Source organism: Saccopteryx bilineata, chromosome 3 (assembly GCF_036850765.1).
Source record: "Saccopteryx bilineata isolate mSacBil1 chromosome 3, mSacBil1_pri_phased_curated, whole genome shotgun sequence".
Classification (NCBI taxonomy): domain Eukaryota; kingdom Metazoa; phylum Chordata; class Mammalia; order Chiroptera; family Emballonuridae; genus Saccopteryx; species Saccopteryx bilineata.
Window position 1 is genome coordinate 143,654,644 of NC_089492.1, and position 25,272 is coordinate 143,679,915.

Consider the following 25,272-nt stretch of genomic DNA (forward strand, 5'->3'; position numbering starts at 1 on the left):
AGACATGAGCCCATGGTCACTAGCTTGAGCCCAAAGGTCACTGGCTTGAAGCCAAGGTTGCACTTAATTGAGCAAGGGATTACTGACTCTGCTGTAGCTCCCCCCCTCCCCATCAAGGCACATATGAGAAAGCAATCAATGAACAACTTAGGTACTGCAATGAAGAACTGATGCTTCTCGTCTCTCTCCTTTCCTGTCCCTATCTGTCCCTCTCTCTGACACTCTTTCAAAAAAAAAAAAAAGGATTCAGAGTTCAATAGGAATAGATTCTCATTGTACTATGATTTAGAATTGAGTTTTACTAAAAATAAAACATGATGAGGAACTTTTTTAGAGGCCTTGGTGAGAGTCTGTTGAATTTTTCTCTTATTGTAGTACTCTGTTTTTTATCATTCCGTTTATGAAAATGTTTTATACTCATATTAAATGAGTAAATGAATTTTACGTGGAGCTTTAAGGAAACTAAGAGATTGATAAATTGGAGAGCACCCAGAGTAGAATACTCAAAGTGGTGAAAAGCAAGAAGGCATGTCAGATTTATATTGTTATCATAAAAGAGGGAGTTTTATTAGAGGGAGAAGAGGAGTTCCGTAATGAATCTGCCTTCAAGAAGCATGTAACCGCCTGACCAGGTGGTGGCGCAGTGGATAGAGCGTCGGACTGGGATGCAGAAGGACCCAGGTTCGAGACCCCGAGGTCGCCAGCTTGAGCGCGGGCTCATCTGGCTTGAGCAAAAAAGCTCACCAGCTTGGACCCAAGGTCTCTGGCTCCGGCAAGGGGTTACTCGGTCTGCTGAAGGCCCGCGGTCAAGGCACATATGAGAAAAAATCAATGAACAACTAAGAAGTCACAACGCACAACGAGAAACTAATGATTGATGCTTTTCATCTCTCTCTCCGTTCCTGTCTGTCTGTCCCTGTCTATCTCTGCCTATGTAAAAAAAAAAAAAAAGAAGAAGCATGTAACCTTAGAAGAAATAAGATGTACATAAACTATTGTTTAAAACAGGAAGTGAGAAGTGGAGAACTCAACATTTGTATAACTCCTGCTAAATGCTAGGTACTCTTTTAGGCCTTATAATTATGTCATCCTACTTAGTCCCAGCGGTCCTATAAAAAATAGGTGATAGTTTTGTTGTACAGATGAACAAATAGTCTCAAACACTTGTTCCCAGTAATACCTTGAGTTTGAACTAGCATTTGAACCTTTGTTAGTCTTACTTTAAACCTCAAGTTCATCTCACTGACCACAGTGCCTTCCCTAGAACAGCCCTGGTAATATGCTATGCAATAACATTGATGAATAAAGTTCTCTTGTACCTAATTGATATTTGACAGCTTATTCTGTGTGTGTACCAAATAAATTACTTCTTTTAGTAAATATATTTTGACCTATGACTACCACTGATGCTATAAAATTTTTAAATAATAGGATTTACTTAAATCCATTGTTTCAAGAATGAAGAAAGCAATAGAAGATGATGTTTTTATTCCTTTGTATCCAAAAAGGTAAGAGCTGTTAATTTCTAGATTGTATGAACTAGCTAATCACATAATACAGACATAAAAATGTAATACAAAAGACATTATGTTAAGTATTTTCATAATATTCATATACCCATTAAGATGCAAATTGAGATTTCAACAAATATTTCTCAGTCACCTTCTATGTACCATCTATGATGCTTGGTACATGATCATAGGGCTTTTTTAAAATTTTATTCTTAAGAACATGACAGGTAGCCTAGCAGTGTAATTAAAAGCACAGATTCTAGAGCCCAGATTCACCCCATTACCAGGAAATGACATTGGGCCTTTCTGTGTCCTCAAATGTAAAATAGAACATTAAATTAATGCCTACTCCAAAGGACGTGTGAGGATGAAGAGTGCTCAGAACAGTGCCTGGCATGGAGAAAGCACAGCAAAGGCCATAACATCACTGGGGAACCACAGACTGCATCTATGAATTCTGTATTCCATTTAGATTATGAAACAAGTAGTATTTATGCATGTTCATACATTTGCTAAGACATCATTTTAGTAATGGATCATGAACTGAAGCTACCCAGCAAGTACTCACAGGATGGAAGAGCTTTGTGGAAAGAAAAGGCACTTCTAAGCTTTCTGGTCGATTGGAATCAAAAAAAGATATCTCTAAAAATTCTGCTTTGTTAAGATTTGTTTTCTAATGTTTTAGACAGGTGTTATATTCACATGAGTGTACCTTTTAAAAACTTTATTTATATTTAAAATGAAAACTCTTAACTCCCTCTCACTCCTGACCTCTACCCACCTAGTTTTTACCTTACTCAGCTATGTATTTATACATAAATTCATGCAATAATAATCAGTTAGTAATTTTATTTACCTTTCCAGAATCTTTTTATGCAATTAGAATTAAATCCTTATATATGCTGTCATCTTATTATCACCCCCTTGCTGTAGCTAAGGATGTATATGTAAATGTACATTGTTTTGTACCTTACTCTTTTGACTTAGTACATCTTTGAAATCTTTATATAGTCTGTCATCATATATGTCATCAGTTAAGTAGTTTCCTCATTTTTTAAGTTGCATAATATGCTATCTTATAAATACACTGCAACCAATAGCCATGTAAGTGGTAAACTATTGCCAACAATGTTCTGAATAATTTTATAAACATACTTTTACATGTGCAAGTATATATATCTTCAGAGGGCATTCCCAAAAATAGGTTTGTTGAGTCAAAGTTTGTATGTATTTGTAACTTTGATATTATTAGAGCACCTCCATTTGTATTCCATTAAGTCTCAGTTTGGTGATTAAAAAAACTCAGTTTTTTATATTTATACTCTGGTTCTGAAAGATTAACAACTATTTGTCTTGTCTCCTTTTTCTTTCATTTCAAATCAGTGCTGTAGAGAACAGAGCATCACCACAGTCAAAGTTCCAAGAGAGACAATTTTGGTCAGCTCTAAAGGTAAGCAGAGAACTGAAAAAGTAATTTTTTTCTTTTAAATCAAGTTTATTATAAAGTGGATATCAACAGACTTTTGTAAAGGACCAGACTATTTTTGGCCATACAGTGTCTGTTGAACTACTCAGCTCTGCCACTATAGTGCAGAAACAGTCAAAGACAGTTCATAAACAGATGAGCCTGGCTGTGTTTCAATAAAACTTATGAACACTGAAATTTAAATATCATATAATTTTCACTTCACAAAATTTTCTTCTATTTTTTTTCAATCATTTAAAAATATAAAAACCATTCTTAATTCACTAGCTCTACAAAAACAGGCAGTAAAGCGGATTTAACCCACAAACCTAGTCTAAAAGATAAAGTGTAAAGTCAGTGGTTATAAAGATGGTAAGGAGAGGGTTTGTTCAGAAGATACTTAGACTGAACCATTGAAAGGACTTGATGACCAATTAATAACATGTGAAGAATGTAGAGTGCTAGTCAAGTGTCTGACTTGAGCAGCCCAGTAACTTATGGCATTGTTTGTGGGCATTAGAGAGGATACAGGAAGAAGAGCAGGTTTGATAAGAGGGAAGGTAAGATCTATTTTAGACATAGTGAACGAAAGATACCTTATAGAGGTCTAAGAGGGAATTGGATATGTGAGTCCAAATTGTAGAAGACAGGTCAGAGCTGGAGGTTTGGGAGTCTATCACATTAGTATTTGGAGCTATGGTCATGAATGACAACCTCTGAAAGATTGAGTGAAGCATGATGAGAATTTTAAGGACAGAACCTAGGGAAACACTGACGTAAGAGGTGGGCAGAGAAAGTGGAGTCTTCAGAGAAGCCTTAGAATGAATAATGAAATTTAGAATGGGCACAGGAGAGGAACATCAAGGGAATTAATTGAAGGGATTTTAAGAATTAAGACAATGTGCCTGACCAGGTGGTAGCGCAGTGGATAGAGCGTCGGACTGTGATGCAGAGGACCCAGGTTTGAGACCCCAAGGTCTCCAGCTTGAGCGCAGGCTCATCTGGTTTGAGCAAAAAGCTCACCAGCTTGGACTGAAGGTTGCTGGCTCAAGCAAGGGGTTACTCGCTCTGCTGAAGACCTGCGGTCAAGGCACATATGAGAAAACAATCAATGAACAACTAAGGTGTTGCAACACGCAACGAAAAACTAATGATTGATGCTTCTCATCTCTCCATTCCTGTCTGTCTATCCCTCTCTCTGACTCTCTCTCTGTCTCTGTAAAAACAAAACAAAACAAAAACAAAAAAGACATTGTTAAATGCCACTGAAAATAATTAGGAGAAAGACTGAAACTGTTTATCGGAGTTGACTATTAGAAGTTCATAAGTGACATCAGCAAAAGTAGGTTCAGTAGGCTGAATTCATACTTGTCATGTGGTTGAGTAAGGAAAAGGCTTTCCAGGAAGAGGGAGCAACATCACAGTGACAAAGTATAAAAAACTATTGAGAGAAATGGTGCCGTGAGGAGCGCTCCCGATACCTCTCCCCAAAATTTCAACAATTTCTACAACTAGAGACAAAAAACGATCCCTGGAGCATCTAAGTTCCACGCTCTGAAGGTAGGATTGGGCGAAAACGTGGCTAAATATAAAATCAACCCTGAAGGAAATAAGACGGAGAATGGAACACCACCTTCCTCACTAACCTGAGCAAGGGCTGCTTTCACTTGGAACTGAGAGAAAGTGAGGGCAGGGGGCATGGAAAGTGCTGGGCTGGAACACAGACCTTCAAGCCGAGGAAAGAGTGTGCCCGTGGCGGCCCAGCCCATGCAAACTAACGCCGGCACTGGACCCATGGCAGCCTTCATTACCCCCAATATCCTGGTCGGCGAGCGTGGATAGTGTGCGAGAGTTTCCTCTTAGCGCCCTGGGCGTGGGCGCCTGTGTTCCCAGACAGAGGGGCAGGGTCAGAGAGTTCTGTGTGGGCTGCGACCAGAGTCTCGGTGGAATTCCTGCTCCCCCAACAACAGCGTGTGGGGAATGCACGAGGGCAAGCTTCCATAGGTCCAGACCTCTTGCGGCAGGCGGGGCGCCTCTGCCAGTCATTCAGGCTAACATCCCAGGGAAGAAAAACTACGGAAGTGCCAGGGGGAGGAGCGCACAGGCAGCTTGCAGACAGTCTCTGGAGCAGATCTGTGGATCCAGTCGCTGAATTTAGCTTAACCTATAGTCTGCTCACTGCCCAACTGGCTTACGGGGCTCTGGCTGACAAGGTCTTCTCTCTCAGCTCAGCGAGCTAAGACAAGAAACGTGATTTTTTTTTGGTACCTCTTGCTCTGCACGTAGGGGCGGGAGCAACCTCCTGTCAGCGGACACAGGGTGAAAAACACATTTCTATGGAACAGACCTAAGAGAACACTGCAGAAATTGGACAGGCTAGGCCAGGGGTCTCAACTCAGCATGTGGGCCGCAGAGCAAGATCACAGCCGTTCCACGGGCCGCACTAGGTCTACAAAAGGCAACTGTTACGCAACACTTTTCTCACTGCAGTTGAAAACAAACAAAAGAAAAGTACAACAAGCACAATCGTACATGCAGTTTACTCAGTGTCACAAACGACCAGAAACTGTAGTTCGCATCACAACTGCTATTAACTAAGCTAATATCTAGCTAGGATGCTAGAGAAATGAAAAATACAAGTAGGCCCCTAGGCTTACTTAATTTTATCCAAAATATTTTGAACTTCGTGGATTAGTCTGCGGGCCGCACAAAATTGTTTGGCGGGCCGTATGCGACCTGCGGGCTGCGAGTTTGAGACCCCTGGGCTAGGCTGTAGACTTTTTAACAAGGAAGAAGCCTGCAGAGAGCAATCCCATGGAACAGTAAGGCAAATTTAACTAGATATATCTGGGGAAACTTAGAAAGGAGCCTGGACAGAAGTCAACATGTTCCCCCCCACTACCTGCTTAAGCTGGTGGCTCTGATTGGCAGAGCTTCCATACTCGGGGCTATGCACTAAAAAGAAGGACTTCGCAGCTTTTTAGACTTCCTGTTCTTGCAGTCAGTGACTAGGGCATCTTCTTCCCAGCCAATACAGGTTACAAAGTGCAAAAAGCCTGGGAAGTGGTCCCACAGAGTGCTGAGGCATACTGGACATGCTGGAGGCTCATAGACACCTTGAGAGCAATTGGCTCCCAGCCCTGCCTGGTTACGCTGGTGTCTCTAACTGACAGAGCCTTACCCAGAGCCCTGCGCTGAGTGGGGATAGAGTGGGGATTGGCCAGCTCTTTGAGCCTCTTATTCTCCAGGCAGTGGCAGGGGCAACCTCATAGCTGGATCACCAGGCTACTAATTCAGGAAGGAGAGACTAGGAGAGAGGCTCCAGGAAAATGGACTCTCCTATTGTTGGAGCCTGCAAATGCTAACAAGACCCGACTACCAACAAGACTGAGGCCTAGTATATGACATCGCCATAGCAACACATCAACTGCAAATCTCTAAGCGTGACACAGAGGTAGAGCCTGGGGTACAGAGTCACCGACCAGGAAGAGGGAGAAGAAAGAAAAAGGAAGAAGGTAACCTCTCAAAATCAAGAATAATCCAGTCTTTATAACTTTTTTCACTTTTTTTGTTTCTTTCATTTTCTTATCTTTGTTTTTTTTCTTCCACCTTGATCCATTTATCCTCTGCTTGTCTTATTCTTTTCTCTTCATCTTGAACTACATTACCCATAAGTGTTACATTTCCCATTTTTTTTCTTTTCCTTTTACTTTCTCTCTATGAGGGTTACTCTCCAATACCATTAACTCTTTCTTTTTTTTTCTCCTTATCTCAGTTTTTTCTCTGCTCTTTTACTTTTCTTTTCATTCAATCCTCATGAACAAATTATTTTATTTGGTATTCAAATTTTTTCTTTGTGGCATTTTGTGTGCTTTTTTACTTTGCTTTTTAACTCATTAGCATTCTCCCCAACCCCAGCTCTCCATTCTATGTAATTTTTGTTCCACTTAATACAATAGTATTTTTTTATTTTCTTGTTTCCTTTTTATTTCATATACTATGTCTCATTCGAACATCATTTACAAGCAAATTATTTTATTCTGCATCCAAATGTTTTCCTTTTTTTGCATTTTGTGGATCCCTACCTCCTTTTTGTGCCTTTGTCACTTCTCCCCAACTCAGGCCCTCCGTTATAGGTAGTTTTTGTTCCATTTAGCACAATATAATTCTAGTTTTTCATGATATTTTCTCAAGGAAAAAAATTATATTTTTTGTTAATTATTTTATTGTCTACTTTTTTAACATTTTATTCTTTATTAACTCTCATTAGTATTATTAACAAAACCACCCTCAGATGACATTAAGGAAAAGGAAATCGAATATCATTGATACAAAAGTCAGAAATATAGAACAAATCGATGAGGAAAAAGCTATAGAAAAAATTTTAATAGATTGGAAACCTTGGAGTTAAATGACAGAGAATTTAAAGTAGAAATCCTAAAAATACTGAGATATATACAAGAAAACACAGAAAGGCAATTTAGAGAGCTCAAAAAAACAATGAACACAAAGAATATATTACTAAGGAAATTGAAACTATGAAAAAAAATCAAACAGACATGAAAAACTCAACTCATATACTGAAAAATGAGGTAAAAACCTTAGCTAATAGAACAGGCCTGATAGAAGAGAGGATTAATGACATAGAAGACAGGCAACTTGAGGCACAACAGAGAGAAGAAGAGAGAGATTCAAGAATTTTAAAAAATGAGAAAACCCTACAGGAATTGTCTGACTCCATCAAAAAGAGTAATATAAGAAAAATAGGCATATCAGAAGGAGAAGAGAGAGTAAATGGAATGGAGAACATATTCAAACAAATAATAAGACAAGAACTTCCCAAGCCTGTGGAAAGAACTAAAGCCTTGAATTCAAGAAGCAAACAGAACACAGAGTTATCTTAACCCCAACAAACCTACTCCAAGGCACATCATAATGAAATTGGCACAAACCAATGACAAAGAAAAAATTCTCAAGGCAGCCAGGGAGAGAAGAATACAACATATAAAGAAAGGCCTATTAGATTATTATCAGATTTCTTAGCAGAAACTCTACAAGCTAGAAGAGAGTGGACTCAAATATTTAAAGTTCTGAAAGAGAGGAACTTCCAGCTAAGAATACTATACCCATCAAAGCTATCCTTCAAATATGAAGGAGAAATAAAAACATTCACAGACACAGAAAAGATGAGGGAATTTATCATCAGAAAACTCCCACTTCAGGAAATACTAAAGGGGGTTTTCCAACCATATACAAAGAACAAAACAAAACAAAACCATAAGTAAAAGCTCCACCAAGAACACAATAAAAACAAATTTAAATTGAGACAAAAACAAAAAAGGGGAGAGGACAAAGAATAACAGTAGCAAAGGACAATGGAGTGCTGAAGCACTCATATGATAGTGTACTACAAGGGAACATGGTAGGTTCCCTTTTCATTAGTTAATGGTGACCACCCCTGATAAAACCACCACAGAAGCATGATTCAAAAAGGAAGTAATAGAGGAAAGAAGTATGGATTACAACTAAACAAAAACAAATGATAGAAAAACAAAAGGAACAATCAAACAACATACAAAACTAACAAAGCAATATATAAAATAGCAATAGGAAACCCTCAAGTGTCAATAATTACACTAAACGTAAATGGATTGAACTCACCAATAAAAAGACACAGAGAAGCAGAATGGATTAAAAAAGAAAATCCAACTGTATGCTGCCTACAAGAAACACACTTAAGCAACAAGATTAAAAACAAATTCAAGGTGAAAGGCTGGAAAACAACACTCCAAGCAAATAACATCCAAAAAAAAGCAGGTGTAGCAATACTCATATCTAACAATGCTGACAGCAAAAGTAATCAGAGACCAAAAAAAAAAAGGTCATTTCATAATGATTAAGGGGACACAGATTCAAGAAGACACAACACTTCTTAATATATATGAACCAAACCAAGGAGCACCAAAATATATAAGACAACTACTGACTGACCTAAAAACAAAAACTGACAAAAATACAGTCATACTTGGAGACCTCAATACACTGCTGACGGCCCTAGTTCATTCATCCAAACAGAAAATCAATAAAGAAATATTGGCCTTAAACAAAACACTAGAGCAATTGGATATGATAGACATCTACAGGACATTCCATCCCAAAGTGACAGAGTACACATTTTCTCTAGTGTACATGGAACATTCTCAAGAATTGATCATATGTTGGGCTACAAAAATAACATTAGCAAATTCAGAAAAATCAAAATTGTACCAAGCATACTTTTTCATCATAAAGCCTTGAAACTAGAATTCAACGGCAAAAAAGAGGAAAAAATCCCCACAAAAATGTGGAAACTAAACAACATACTTTTAAAAAATGAGTGGGTCATAGAAGAAATAAGCGCAGAGCTCAAAAGATACATACAGACAAATGAAAATAACAATACGACATATCAGAATCTCTGGCATGCAGCAAAAGTAGTACTAAAAGTGAAGTTCATATCACTTCAGGCCTATATGAACAAACAAGAGAGAGCCCAAGTAAACCACTTCACTTCACACCTTAAGGAACTAGAAAAAGAACAAAGACAATGCAAAACCAGCAGAAGAAAGGAAATAATAAAAATCAGAGCAGAAATAAATGAAATAGAGAACAGAAAAACTATACAAAAATTAATAAAACAATGAGCTGGTTCTTTGAAAAGATCAACAAAATTGACAAACCCTTGGCAAGACTCACCAAGGAAAAAAGAGAAAGGACTCATAAAATTCAAAATGAAAGAAGAGAAATCACCACAGATATCATAGATATACAAAGAATTATTGTAGAATACTATGAAAACCTATATGCCACCAAATTCAACAGTGTAGAAGAAATGGATAAATTCCTAGAACAAGACAACCTTCCTAGACTGAGTCATGAAGAAGCAGAAAGCCTAAACAGACCACTAAGCAGGGAGGAAATAGAAACAACTATTAAAAATCTCCCCAAAAATAAAAGTCCAGGCCCAGACGGCTATACTAGTGAATTCTATCAAACATTCAAAGAAGACTTGGTTCCTATCCTACTCAAAGTCTTCCAAAAAAATTGAAGAAGAAGCAATACTTCCGAACACATTTTATGAGGCCACCATAACCCTCATACCGAAACCTGGCAAGGACGGCACAAAAAGAAAAAACTACAGACCAATATCTCTAATGAAAACAGATGCTAAAATAATAAAATACTAGCAAATCGAATACAACAACATATTAAAAAAATAATGCATCATGATCAAGTGGGATTCATCCCAGAATCTCAAGGATGGTTCAACATACATAAAACGGTTAACGTAATACACCATATCAAAAAAACGATCAAAAACCACATGATGTTATCAATAAATGCAGAAAAGTCATTTGATAAAATACAACACAGTTTTATGTTTAAAACACTCAACAAAATGGGTATAGAAGGAAAATATCTCAACATGATAAAGGCCATTTATGATAAACATCGGCTAACATCATATTAAATGACATAAAACTGAGAACTTTCCCCCTTAAATCAGGAACAAGACAGGATTGTCCACTCTCTCCACTCTTATTTAACATGGTGCTAGAAGTTCTAGCCAGAGCAATCAGACAAGATAAAAAAATAAAAGGCATCCATATCAGAAAAGAAGAAGTAAAGGTTTCACTTTTTGCAGATGATATGATCCTATACATCAGAAACCCAAAAGACTCCACAAAATGATTACTAGAAACAATAAACTAATACAGTAAGGTCACAGGATACAAAATTAATATTCAAAAGCCTTCCTATATGCCAACAACAAAACATTAGTAAACAAACTCAAAAAAATAATCCCCTTCATGGTTGCAACAAAAAAAATAAAGTATCTAGGAATAAACATAACAAAGAATGTAAAGGACCTATATAATGAAAACTACAAAGCATTGTTAAAGGAAATTAAAAAAGACACAATGAAATGGAAATATATTTCTTGATCTTGGAAAGGAAGAATAAATATAGTTAAAATGACCATATTACCCAAAGCAGTATACAGATTTAATGCAATTCCCATCAAAATTCCAATGACATTTTTTAATGAAATGGAACAAAAAAATCATCAGATTTATATGGAGCTATAAAAAACCCCGAATAGCCAAAGCAATCCTAAGGAAAAAGAACGAAGCTGGGGGCATTACAATACCTGACTTCAAATTATATTATAGAGCCACAGCAATCAAAACAGCATGGTATTGGCAGAAAAATAGACACTCAGACCAATGGAACAGAATAGAAAGTCCAGAAATAAAACCACATATATATCAAATAATTTTTGATAAAGAGGCCAACAACACTCAGTGGAGAAAAGAAAGCCTCTTCAACAAATGGTGCTGGGAAAACTTAAAGGTGACATGCAAAAGAATGAAATTCAACTACAATTTGTCCCCTTGTACTAAAATTAATTCAAAGTGGATCAAAGACCTAAATATAAGACCTGAAACAATAAAGTATATAGAAGAAAACATAGGTACTAAACTCATGGAAATTGGTTTTAAAGAGCATTTTATGAATTTGACTCCAAAGGCAAGAGAAGTGACGGCAACTTCTTATGGGACCACGTCATAAATGAATAAATGAATGGGACCACATCAGACTAAGAAGTTTTTGCACAGCAAGAGAAACTGACAACAAAACAAACAGATAGCCAACTAAATGGGAGATGATATTTTCAAACAACAGCTCAGATCAGGGCCTAATATCCAAAATGGACAAAGAACTCATAAAACTCAACAAACAATCCAATAAAAAAATAGGAAGAGGACATGAACAGACACTTCCTCCAGGAAGAAATACAAATGACCAACAGATATATGAAAAGATGCTCATCTTCATTAGTTATTAGAGAAATGCAAATCAAAACTGCAATGAGGTACCACCTCATACCTGTTGGATTAGCTATTAACAAGACAGATAATAACAAATGTTGGAGAGGCTGTGGAGAAAAAGGAACCCTCATCCACTGTTGGTGGGAATGTAAAGTAATACAACCATTATGGAAGAAAATATGGTCCTCAAAAAACTAAAAATAGAACTACCATATGACCATACATACTTCTCTGGGTATATACCCCAAAACTCAAAAACATTGGTACATAAAGACACATGCAGCCCCATGTTTATTGCAGTGTTGTTCACAGTGACCAAGACATGGAAACAACCAAAAAGCCCTTCAGTAGATGATTGGATAAAGCAGATGTGGTACATATATACTATGGAATACTACTCAGCCATAAGAAATGATGACATCGGATCATTTACAACAACATGGATGGACCTTGATAATGTTATACGAAGTAAAAGAAGGAAATCAGAAAAAACTAAGAACTATATGATTCCATACATAGGTGGGACATAAAATTGAGACTCAGGGGCATGGAGAAGAGTGTGGTGGTTACGGAGGGAGGCGGGGAGAGGAGAGGAGAGAGAGGGGAAGGGGGAGGGGATGGGCTCAAAGAAAACCAGATAGAAGGTGATGGAGGACAATTTGACTTTGGGTTGATGGGTATGCAACATAATTGAATGACAAAATAACCTGGAGATGTTTTCTTTGAACATATGTACCTTGATTTTTTAATGTCACCCCATTAAAATAAAAAAAAAAACTATTGCATGTTAGTACAACTGCTTGTAGTTTAGCACTTAGAGTAATACAGTACTGGAAAGAAAGTGGAAAACACTAAAATCCACAGAAAGATCTGGATTTATAGGAATGAAAGGCAATGCATATTAATTTTACTGGAATTTCTTATCCAAGTTATCTCCAAACTTACAAGGTATTATTAATCTTATTTTATTGTCAGAGCATTGAGGTTCTCAGGTTTGATTAAATTCTCAAGGCCACACACACTGGTAACAGTGGCACTAGCTTTAAGGGCAATCCTTTATGAATGCTAGGGTCCTGTGGTCATACACCCAGTGGCCCCAAGCTCTGAGAGAGTATGGATTGAAGAGAAAGGTGATTGATTTGGAAAAGCTCCAGCATATTCATTTGAGGTGCATTTTGGGTGGCTGTCCTAAAATGTGAAATTAAGTTAAACAAATATATGGAGGTTGGAATGTATCAGATTGATTGATTGATTGATTGAGTAATATTTTTACTTTCAAAGGATTTATTATAAATTCCAGCTTCTATCCACCATATTATTTTCACCCATTACCAGTTATCTCACCTTCATTTTTATTTCTGAAGACAATTAGGGATCATATTTTAACATATTTCCTTTTACTTCCTCCACACTCATGGTGCCAGATTCATTGTCTATAACATTAGAGCAACGAATAATGAAGACAACCAGGACAGGGACCAGTGCAACGATCATCAGAGTGACACAGACAATCAATGCCCACATTGAATATCTCACAAATTTCTCAGTTGCCTTACCCTCAATCCATGCCTTTTAGCCAAGAGGACTTAATTCCATAATCACAACACTTAACTATTAGCAGTTTGAATCATATTAGAGGAGAAACTATTTCCACATTGTTGGGCAAATGAGTTTGTAAAATTTGTATTTTTTGAGTTTGCTCACTTTTATTGTTAAAAAATGGTGCTGGCAGCCATGTGGGTGCTTGCCTCAGAGCAGGGCAGTTGATTGCAAATTTCAGATTGCATTCCTGCTTGGGAGGGGCCATTGTTTTGCTAATGTTTGCTAGGGGAGGGGTATTTGTGGGCCCAGGTAGTTTTGCAGGGAGAGCAGAGAGAATGCAGAGTGCCATAGAAGAAGCCAGTTTTGTAGAGAGAGAGAGGAGGCATAGTGTGGAGGGGGTTTTGGGAACCCTGCTGAGGCTTTGGGGGCCTTTGATTCTAGGAGGAACCAGAGAATATTCTCCTGGTTGTGGAACTGGAGAATATGTCAAGGTTTTGGGAGCCACTGAAAGAGAGGGAAGAGGTCTTTCCTGCCTGTTTGCTCGTCAGATGGTGCAAGACTTTAATAAGGGAATGGCCCACCATTTTTTGGCTCCACTGTCTCTTCACCATCTGTCTGAATTCATGCATGTGCATGGCCACTACAGCAGCAGCCACAGGCCCTACACACATGTAGTAGCAATATCTGTAGGGAGCAAAGCCCATCATATCTCTTAGGTCTTCCATAAACTTATCTATCTATGCCATAGAGAAAGGATACAGCAATATCCTCCAAAATGAATAAAATTAGAAGAGGCAGTGTAGCAGTTATCATCAAACATTGTAATAAAGTAATTTCTAGAGCATTGCACAAATATCAGGCCAATAGAAAACACCAGAAGACAACAGATGACAGTAACAAGTTCTTTCTTCATTTTGAAAGTGTCAACAACAGGCATGATGATTCTTCCTATGGTTCAAAACAAGCTGCCAAGCCCTAGATTTATCAGCATAAAGAACATCACTGACCAGAAGGGAGCTGCAGGGAAGTGTGTCATTGTTTCTATAAAGGTAATAAAAGCTAAACCAGTTCCCTGAACAGCTTTATTCACCTTCAATTTGACAGAGTTCAAGATAAAGAATAGAAAACTCACCCTGGCCAGTTGGCTCAGTGGTAGAGCGTCGGCCTGGCGTGCAGGAGTCCCGGGTTCTATTCCCGGCCAGAGCACGCAGGAGAAGCGCCCATCTGCTTCTCCACCCCTCCCCCTCTCCTTCTTCTCTTTCTCTTCCCCTCCCGCAGCTAAGGCTCCATTGGAGCACAGTTGGCCCAGGCACTGAGGATGGCTCTGTGGCCTCTGCCTCAGGTGCTAGAATGGCTCTGGTTGCAACAGAGTGACGCCCCAGATGGGCAGAGCATCGCCCCCTGGTGGGTGTGCCGGGTGGATCCCGGTCGGGCGCGTGCGGGAGTCTGTCTGACTGCCTCCCCATTTCCAACTTCGGAAAAATACAAAAAAAAAAAAAAAAAGAATAGAAAACTCATCTTCTCTGTCACTTTTCAAATGATGTCATAAATTAAGTGATAATCATCATCAGTACATCTGAAAAGCTGATATGATTGGGAATAATATCCTGAGTAATGACGCCAGTTTTCAAGAATGTTACAGTCTTTGTCATATTTTCTACAATGCGGTTCTGATTTAGGACATTTGCTTTGAAGCCCAGAACTGCAAATACCACCAATGTTGCCAAAATAAAATTTAAAAAATTTATGAAAGGTACAGTACAGCGTCAAACTGGCAATTGCTGTCTTTCCTGTTGTAGCTTGAAAAGGCAGTGATGCCACCAAATCCCAGACCCAAGGCAAAGAATACCTGAGTTGCAGATTCTCTCCAGACCATGGGGTCCAGCATTATTTCAGTCTTGGGGGTAAACATGTAGTGAATTTCATCAAATGAACCACTTAAAAGGAATGCTCTGATTAGGAAACATACAAGTACCACATATGGAACAGAGAACTAAAATACATGACTTTTCCAGAAGACTGAATGCCTTTGATCATCGCCAAACAGTGAGCCAGGCAACCAGCAAGCAGATGGTCATCTTCCAGTTTAAGCCCCCACCTGCAGAAATGGAACTGGAAACAGTCAGTTTTTCTTCTGTGCCAATAATAGGTGGTAGCGGAACTTACGTCACATTCTGGCTCTACAAAAGTGTAAGAAGCATTATTGACCACAGGACACTGTTCCCAAGGTAGAGGGGACTGAAAAAACTGAGAAAAGTAAGACACATTCCAGCCAGTGATGACATTGTAGTAGTGAGCCACGAAGAAGCACACTATACAACTTGTAAATCCAATTCCACCCAGTTTATGGCTTATGTAATTCCACATACTGATGCTTCCTAGCCACATTCTTTGACCCACAGCAAGTTCCAGGAAAAGAAAGGGGAATACCTATTACCATAAGCAGTAGTAAATATGGCGAAAGGTATTCACCACCTCCATTCTCCTGACAAGGGTATGAGAATCACCACACCGAAAATCCAACTTGGGCCCGAAAGTATTGTGTCTTGTTGCTCAAAGCTGGTTTTTTTATCTTCAACTTCAGCTTTTTCAGCATCTGTTGCTTTCTCTTCTCTGACATCTACACTTGGTTCATTTTTCTTAAAAGTATCATCAGTTGAGTCTTCATTGGAAAAAAGGTCTCTGACGGATTCAGTAACCTCATCATCTCATTTTCTTTCTACCACCTTGCTATTCCTAGGCATTGGAATGAGCAGGTAATAGTATTTTTTTAAATCCCCTTATGGAAAATTTGTTAATTCTTTAAAAAAAAAATTGAGTTGATATGAAGACCAAAACAGAGAAGGATATCAAATCCTTGATTCAAGGTGATAAAGTCTTATGGATCCTGGATCTGTTTGTCAATATCTATAGGTATCTGCATGATTTGTAAGTATGTTGTTTAGTTCCCGTTCCTCACATGGGGCACCACTTGTCACGGAGACAGTGACCACTCGGAGACCTCGTGGAGTGCACCAAGGGCCGTAGGGGAGACCGCCTCGCAGTGCCCGATACAGATTTCATGAGACAGCTGTATAAGATTTATTTAGAAATATTTTCTGTTGATTCTAAAGTTCAGAGTCCCAATCTTGCTAATAGTAGTGAACATTTAAAAGAATTTGTCCAACTTACTATGTTGGAGACTATTCTAGTTTTCTTTTGGAGAAAAGGTACATAGTCACTTGACATTTTATTTTATTTTAGCTCTTCCGCAATGTTCTTCTTTGGAATGGCCTCCTTCCAGATGACACCTTGCGAGAGCTCGGACTAGACAAACTGCTAAATCGTTACCTTCTCATAGCTCTTCTTAATGCCATGCCTGGGCCAGAGGTGGTTAAAAAGTGCAACCAGGTGAGTTATGTAGGACATGATTTCTAATTTTATCATCTTTTATAATTCAGTTATTAAAATCTATTTTTTAGCAAAATAATAAAAATTGTAATGCTCACATAACAACAAACAAATCTGCTAACAGATTAGATACCCAGAAATAACTCCTCAGTATTTAAAAATTAGTGTACTGGCTAATTGTTTACAAACAAAGGTAGATCCTTACCTCACTAAATACCTAAATAAATTAAGAATTAAGTGTTGGTCCTGACCAGTTGGCTCAGTGAATGAGCATCAGCCCAGTGTATTGACGTTCTAGGTTCGACTCCAGTCAAAGCACACAAGAGAAATGACCATTTGCTTCTCTCATGCATCATCTCCCCCATCCTCTCCCCTTCCTCTCCCCCATACTCTCCTCCATCCTCTCTTCCATCCTCTCCCACTTCCTCTCCCTTCCTTTCCCTCTTCCTTTATTCCTTTCTTTTCCTTTTCCCTTCCCCCTTCCTTTTCCCCTCTTTTCCCTCTCCATTCCCCCTCCCTCTCCCACTTCCCCTTCTCTTCTTCTTTCCTTTCTCTTCTTCTCCTTCCACAGTCAGTGGCTCATTTGATTCCAGCATCAGCCTCAGGCTCTAAGGATAGCTTAGTCTGAGTACTCAGCCTTAGGTGCTAAAAATAGCTTGGGCCCCCTGGTGGGCGTGCCGGGTGGATCCCTGTCGGGCCCATACGGGAGTCTGTCTGTCTCTCCCCGTTTCCAGCTTCAGAAAAATACAAAAAAAAAAAAAAAAAGCCTGACCTGTGGTGGCGCAGTGGATAAAGCATCGACCTAGAAATGCTGAGGTCGCCGGTTCGAAACCCTGGGCTTGCTTGGTCAAGGCACATATGGGAGTTGATGCTTCCAGCTCCTCCCCCTTCTCTCTCTCTGTCTCTCCTCTCTCTCTCTCTCTCTCTCTCTCTCTCTCTCTCTCTCTCCCTCTCCCCTCTAAAGTGAATAAATAAAATAAAAAAAAATACAAAAAAAAAAAGAAAGAAAAATAGCTTGGTTGATTTGAGTATTGGCCCCAGATGAGGGTCACCAGGTAGATTCCCATCAGGGCACATGCGCAAGTCTCACTATCTCTCCTCCTCTCACTTAACAAAAAACATTAAGTGTTAAAAGTAAAATAAATTATTGTACTAAAAAGGTAAATGACTATATTTGATTGGTAAGGGATTCCTTTCTGAACATAAAAGCAAAAGAAATGATGAAAAAAGTGATATATGTATAAAACTATAGTGGATCAAAAAACATTAACCAAAAAGGTATCAAGATTATTTAATCACTGTTAAAAATGGAAGATGGGTTCATTGGACTCACTATACTTATTCTTTCTCCTGTACACTGACTCTTTATGCTGCCATGGACATTCAACACAATGTATTAAATTAGACTAAAATCAAAACCATAATTTTTTCTATTTTGTGTATCTTAGAATCATCTACTTGATTTCTTAACTCTAATTTGCTGTGTAGATCATATGCTAAGGTCACCCAGTACCTTTGTGAAATAACACTAAAATTGTGTTAACAGAAAGTGTTTTGTGTCTAGGCATTTCTAGTGTTTAGTTGTAAGGTATATTTTTTACAGAAAAGGATTTAAGAATCCTATTTCTATACTCTGGCTTAAGAATACAGAGTATAGAAAGTATTACAGCCTGACCAGGCAGTGGCGCAGTGGGTAGAGCGTCGGACTGAGATGCCGAAGACCCAGGTTCAAGACCCCGAGGTCACCAGCTTGAGTGCGGACTCATCTATCAATAGTTTGAGCAAAGCTCACCAGCTTGAACCCAAGGTTGCTGGCTTGAGCAAGGGGTTACTCAGTCTGCTGTAGCCCTGCGGTCAAGGCACATATGAGAAAGCAATCAATGAACAACTAAAGTACCACAACGATAAACTGATAATTGGTGCTTGTCATCTCTCTGCGTTCCTGCCTGTCTGTCCCTATCTAGCCCTCTCCCTGACTCTCGCTCTGTCTCTGTAAAAAAAAATAAAAATTAAAAAATATAAAGTACTCTTTAAAAAATATATTAAAAAAAAGAAAGTATTACAAGCACCCTTGCAGGTATTCATAAAGAGTAGTCTACTTTAACCTTTTGGAATTAAAATACAATTTTTAAGTGCACAACCCTTGACAAAGAAAGGGAAAATTCTCAAAATTTATTTAATCATAAACTATAAAAAGGGAGAATAATATGCAATCTGCATAATCACTATGAAGATTAAATCACATCATGTTAGCAAGGTCCTTAGATGGTAACTGTCATTATTAAAATCAACTATGTGTTTTGATTAACAGATAACAGCATATTTACCAGAAAAATGGTTTACAAATTCTGCCATGAGAACGTCTATTCCACAGTTAGAAAACTTCATCCAGTTTTTATTGCAGTCTGCATATACATTATCTAAAAGTGAATTCAGGTAATTTACTTCCATAAGCATAGTTCAAGGATTCTATTTTATTTTCAGCAGTTTTTAGAAATATTTGTTCTTTTACTCTACTTTTAAGATTCTGTTGAAACTATTACTGTAGAATCACTAAATATTTTATGTGCAATGTTTGAAATCACTATTTTATAACCACACCTCATGATACATATAGTTCATATTTTTAAATGTAAATCTCTTCCAAAATAAACACTTCCAAAAAACTGTACAACATGGTAATTTAGAATTAAAACTTTAAAGCATGTTTTTAATTTTCCTAGCCATTTTTAGTCTTTAACACTCTTGTGTGTGTGCGTGTGAGAGACAGGAAGGGAGAGAGATGAGAAGCATCAACTCATAGTTGCGTCACTTTAGTTGTTCATTGATTGCTTCTCAAACATCCCATGCTCATACCAGCAACCGCATGCTGAAGCTGCTGAGCCTGCTTTCAAGGCTGATGAACCTGCTCTCAAGCCTGTGACCTCAGGGTTTCAAATCTGAAACCTCAGTGTCCCAGGCCAAAGCTGTATCCACTCTGCCACCACCAGTCAGGCAGTCTCAATACTTTTTTAATACAGGCTGGTGTTTACCCAGCAGTAGATCTGTTTTGCACATCTCATTCACAACATTGGATGTTTAGGGGTTTAAGGACAGTGGCATTCTGGTAAACCACCTCTCCAATTTTTTTTTTAGGTAAGAGGAGAGGACATAGTGAGGCAGACTCCTGCATACTCCCTCACCGAGATCCACCTGGCCACCCCATCTGGAGTGCCTGAGGCTGATAAACTCTAACCAAGCTATCCTCAGCACCTGGGCCACACTTGAACCATATAAGCCATTGGCTGCAGGAGGGAAAGAGGGAGAGAAGGGGGAAAGGGAGAGGGAGAAGTAGACAATCACTTCTCCTATGTGCCCTGACTGGGAATCGAACCCAGGACATCCATACACTGGGCCAGCACTCTATCCACTGAGCCACCAGCCAGGGCCTCACCCCTCCAAATACTAAAATAACCCGGATTTGTAGCATTAGATGATGTCTATGGGGTAAAAACTCCCATTGGGGCTCCCACCATAAGAACCGATACAAGCTGGCAACAGCACGCCACAGCTCGGATTTTTTTTTTTAATATTTTTTTAAAAATTTTTGTGGAGGCAGAAACACTGACTTGCTATTGCACCTATTTATGTAATCACTGGTTGATTATCATATGTGCCCTGTGAGAGACTCGAATCTACAATCTTGACATATTGGGACAATGCTTTAACCAACTGAGCTTACCCGGCCAAGACCAGCTCAGATTTGTGGTGATAGGTTTACTCTGCTTTTCTACATTTCCTAGTCATTCACATTAAAATCTGCCACAATATACCCATGAAATAGTCGGAATTTGAACTTTATAATTATGTGCAGAAGGTAGCATCTGATCAGATTATGCTATTTTAGATATTGGTTTAAGGTAAAGTTTTTGTTTTAGATTAATAACAAAATTCACTGTTCTCTCATACACTGTATTTTTAAAGGGAAAATGATTTTTTTTGTTTTCCAGGGACAAAGTCAAAGAAATAATTCTTATTCTGGTGAAAATAAGAGCTATGAATCAAGCAGAATCCTTCATAGAAGAGTATCACCTAGACCATCTTAAATCAGTAATTAATGAAGTTTGATTAAACTTTATAGTAAAGTACTAAAATAGATTTTAATATAGTTACACTTGGCTCCTTTGCTGGGGTGGGAAGGTGAGTGAGCCAGCACCTCTTTTTTATTCTTTTGCAAAGATTTGCAAAAGAAAAAAAATGGATTTCATTCCTTCAATCCCTCCTGGTATCAGGAAAGGCTGCCTTCCTGATTTTGCAGGCTTTGCAAGGATTAAGCACACAGGTGCAGTTAAGAGTTTAACATACACATTTCCCTTTGATTCTTTTGGCTGCTTTTCCAGTGTAAGAGAGGAGTTGGAAAACCTTGTTTGTAACTGCTTTAGCTGTAATGAGTCTTCTGTTCTGATCCAGAAAAACATCTTTTAATTCTTTTCATTTTAATGGTCTCTATTTACAAATAAGTTAAAATGGAAATCTTAATTGGAATAAATTATTTGTTAAGTATTAATACATGAAGGCATGATAAGGCTTTGATAACTAATGATTATCAAATTGTCCTTCAGAAATCTTTGCCACTGTATTGTACCAACACAAGTGTAAGAGAGGCCAGTGACTCCCCACCAACAACATGTATGACCGTTTTTTAACTCACTGCAAATATAATGGGTGAAAAGAATCTTATTGTAATTATGTTTTTAGGCTTTTAGAAAATTAACATTTGTTGTAAATTTTTTGGACATGTCCTTTCAAACCTTTCATATATTTACGTGTGTGTGTGTGTGTGTGTGTGTAGCTTGGTTGTTTATATAAATAACAGTACTTTATTGCATATGAAATTAATTTTTTTACTGTTAAAATACATACATATTTAATAACTTAAATTTTTTGGACATGTCCATTCATCCTATGGATTTGCGAGGACTTTATATATTTAAAGATAATATTTGTGCCTGTCCTGTGCCATTTACCATTTTTCTTTCAGTTTTATGTACATTTTTGGTATACTGAGTCATTACTTGTTAGTTACTGCTCTTTTTTGTTACAGTTTTTGTCATTGGTGATAAGCTTAGATAAGAAAAGTAGGTATTTTAAATACTCAGAACATGTTATTTTCTGATAAAATATTTGTATAATTAATAAAAGGGCTAGGGTTGAGAATATTTTTTAAAGTGAGAGTTTACTAATACTATTTCTGAAATCTATTCATAAAATAACTCATTGAAAACCCTAAATACATATTTTGCATATTGTTGCCCAAAAGATAATCAGTGAAAAAGTGATTATATGGTAGGATTTGAGCATGTGATCTCTGACACTTGTCACCCCTACCATTGAAGCTGTAAATATTTTAATAGATTGATGTTATTTCTACTCCAGTGAAGACTCATGATTCACTTGAACAATTTTTTAAAGTTCATTTTAGTTATACAAATTAAGCAGGAATAGAATTTTATCCAGAAATTTCAACCAATTGCTGGAAAGCATTTAGCATTCCCACACAATTAGTGTTCCTAGAGGTAGCTACTGTTTTCATTTTAGTGTTATCCTTTCAAACCTTTCCTATATTTACAAAAGTTTGTGTGTGTGTGTGTGTGTGTGTGTGTGTGTGTGTGTAGCTTGGTTGTTTATATAAATAACAGTACTTTATTGCATATGAAATTAGGTTTTTTTACTGTTAAAGTATATACATATTTAATAACATCCATCTAACTTTTGCATTTTTATTAAAATTGTGTTGGATGTTTTCTCCCTTACATTTTTAACTTGGGCAGAGAGATTTATGTTCCTTTTTATAGAATGGAATATATTAGATCTATTTCAGAACTACAAATTGGTCCTGGCCAAATAGCTTGGTTGGCAAAATCATTGTCTTGAAACACAGAGGTTGCTGGTTAGATCCCTGGTCAGGGCACATACAAGAACAGATCGTTGTTCTTGTCTCTCTCTCTCTCTCTCTTTCACTCTTTCTCTCTCTCTCTGTTTCTCTCTCTCTTCCCCCCTCTCCCCTACCCCCCCTACTCCCCACCTCTCTTTCTAAAATCAGTAAAATAAACATTTTTAAAAACTACAAACTGATTTAAACTTTGATAGTTTTCAACTAAGTTTCATTATGCTTGGAGTTTGAACCTCCAGATTTTCATTCATTCTATACTATAATTGAGGATATACAAAAATAGTTGTGAAGCTTGCATAATCTTCATGGCAGATTTTGTTTGTTTTGTTTTGTTTTGTTTTTGTTACTGTGAAATGGATGAGATGGATGGGAGGAACCTAGGAAGAACAGAACTTTGACTTAGTAACTCATCACACATCTCAGGTCTTTGTCTGGCTACTTACAGCATCAAATGACCTTTTAAAAACTTTTCTCATATAAAGGACCAAAAAATGACCATGGAAAACACTGGAAATCCATGATTTTTTCATTTTTCTAACACTTGTGAGAAAATGATATTTATGAGGCTGACACCTAAGAAATATCATATGTGATACAACACTTGAAAAAGGTATTACAAGAAAAGAAAATAACATACCAATATCCCTCATGAACATAGCAATATAATTCCTTAAATTATTAGCAGATTGAAACCAGCAGGGTATAAAAAGAAGAACAATAAATATCATGACTAAATAGGGTATATTCTAGGAGGGTAAGGTTGCTTTAACATTAGAAAGTCAGTATAATTCACCCAGAAACAGCATAAAAGAGGAAAACTATATGATTATCTCAGTGATTCAGGGAAAACACATTGGACAAAATTCAACACCCTCTCCCAACACAAAAACTAGAAAAGATAACTAGGATTATAAAGAGCATCTGCAAGAACATCTACATTTAGCATTGTGCTTGATGACGAGATGTTAAAGCAAGGATGTCTGCTCTCACCAGTTTAGTTCAACATTGTTCTGTAGGTCCTAGCAATCAGATAATCAGTCACTTAGAAAAAGGCATAAAGATTGGAAAACAAGAATTAAGAAAATCATTATTCACAAATGACATGATTTTTTTTTCCACAGAGAGAGGGACAGATAAGGACAGACAGACAGGAACAGAGAGAGATGAGAAGCATCAATCATCAGTTTTTCATTGCGACACCTTAGTTGTTCATTGATTGCTGTCTCACATGTGCCTTGACTGTGGGCCTTCAGCAGACCGAGTAACCATTTGCTTGAGCCAGTGACCAGATGAGCCCGCGCTCAACCTGGCGACCTCGGGGTCTCGAACCTGGGTCCTCCGCATCCCAGTCCGACGCTCTATCCACTGTGCCACCGCCTGGTCAGGTGTGACATGATTCTTTACATAGAAAACTTTATTATAAAATAAAACAAATGGACAAAAAACATGTATCAGCGAGAACTAAAAAATAAATTTATTAAACCCAAGGGCAAGCTAGTGATCTAATTGGAACCTTAAGTTTTAAAAACAATAACATTTCAGTAGCAGCAAAACATATCAAATACCTAGGAACAAATCTATCGAAAGATGTGCAGGATTTCTACAATGAAATCTTGGCTAAGATTTTTTTTTAAAACTAAATAAAAAGGAGAAACAGCATATTCAAAAATTGGAAAGCTCAAATTTTGCTTAAGGTGTCCAGTCTCTCCAAACTAGTTTAGAAGTATACAATCCCTATCAAAGTTCCATTAAGCTTTAAAAAATAATAGACTGGTTGGTTGTATTAAAATTTATATGGAAATACAAAGACCTTAAAATAGCCAAACTAATCTTGAGAAGGAAAATCAGTTCAAAGACTTGCTCTTATATCAAGATTTATTGTAAAGCTACAATAATCAATTTATGCTTTTAAGATAAGAATAGATTAATATATCCATAGACTCAAAGCAAGAGTCCAGTATTAGACCTACACATACATTATACAATCAATTTTTGACAAAAGTGCCAAGTTAATTTAGTAAGAAAAGGAAAGTCTTCATAACCATATTAGTGGGATAACTGAATATCTACATGATATTAAATGAGCCTATAATCTTCTATGCAAAAATGTCCTCCCCCAAAAAAGAGATAGATTATAGATCTAAGTGTAAAACTCAGAACAGGCCCTGGCATGCAGATGTCTTCTTGGGTTCAATTCCTGATCAGGGCACACAGGAGAAGCAACCATCTGCTTCTCTCCCCCTTCTCCTCTCTCTTCTCTCCATCTTCCCTTCCACAGCCAGTGGCTCATTCTTTTGGCCATGGCCCTGGGCACTGAGGATGGCTCAGTTGATTCTAACATGTCAGCATCAAGCACTAAAAATCGCTTGGTACTAGAGCATCAGCCCCAGATGGGGTTGTCTGGTGGATCCCAATTGGGGCGCATGTGGGAATCTGTCTATCTCCCTTCCTCTCACTTAAAAAAAACAAACTCAGAACAAAAACTTGTAGGAACACAAAACAAAACAAAAAACACAATGCTGACCTTAGCATAAATAAAGTTTACTTGGGTAGGACACA

General features: G+C 37.8%; 1 protein-coding gene and 1 pseudogene across 6 annotated transcripts in view; one reads left to right on the plus strand and one right to left on the minus strand.

Annotated features, from left to right (window-relative positions):
- Positions 1–20,918, plus strand: part of GCFC2 (GC-rich sequence DNA-binding factor 2) — a 61,422-nt gene extending 40,504 nt beyond the window's left edge. For 5 of the 6 annotated variants that reach the window (XM_066267531.1, XM_066267526.1, XM_066267529.1 and 2 more), the window contains 5 exons: positions 1,432–1,508; positions 2,895–2,961; positions 16,635–16,781; positions 19,093–19,217; positions 20,771–20,918. In XM_066267531.1, coding sequence (XP_066123628.1) covers positions 1,432–1,508; positions 2,895–2,961; positions 16,635–16,781; positions 19,093–19,217; positions 20,771–20,888 — 534 coding nt within the window. In that variant the 3' untranslated portion in view covers positions 20,889–20,918. The remainder of the gene's footprint in view (positions 1–1,431; positions 1,509–2,894; positions 2,962–16,634; positions 16,782–19,092; positions 19,218–20,770) is intronic. The other variant, XM_066267527.1, reaches the window with a different exon arrangement.
- LOC136328798 (sodium-dependent neutral amino acid transporter B(0)AT2 pseudogene) lies at positions 14,942–16,135 on the minus strand (annotated as a pseudogene).
- Positions 20,919–25,272: the final 4,354 nt, after the last annotated feature.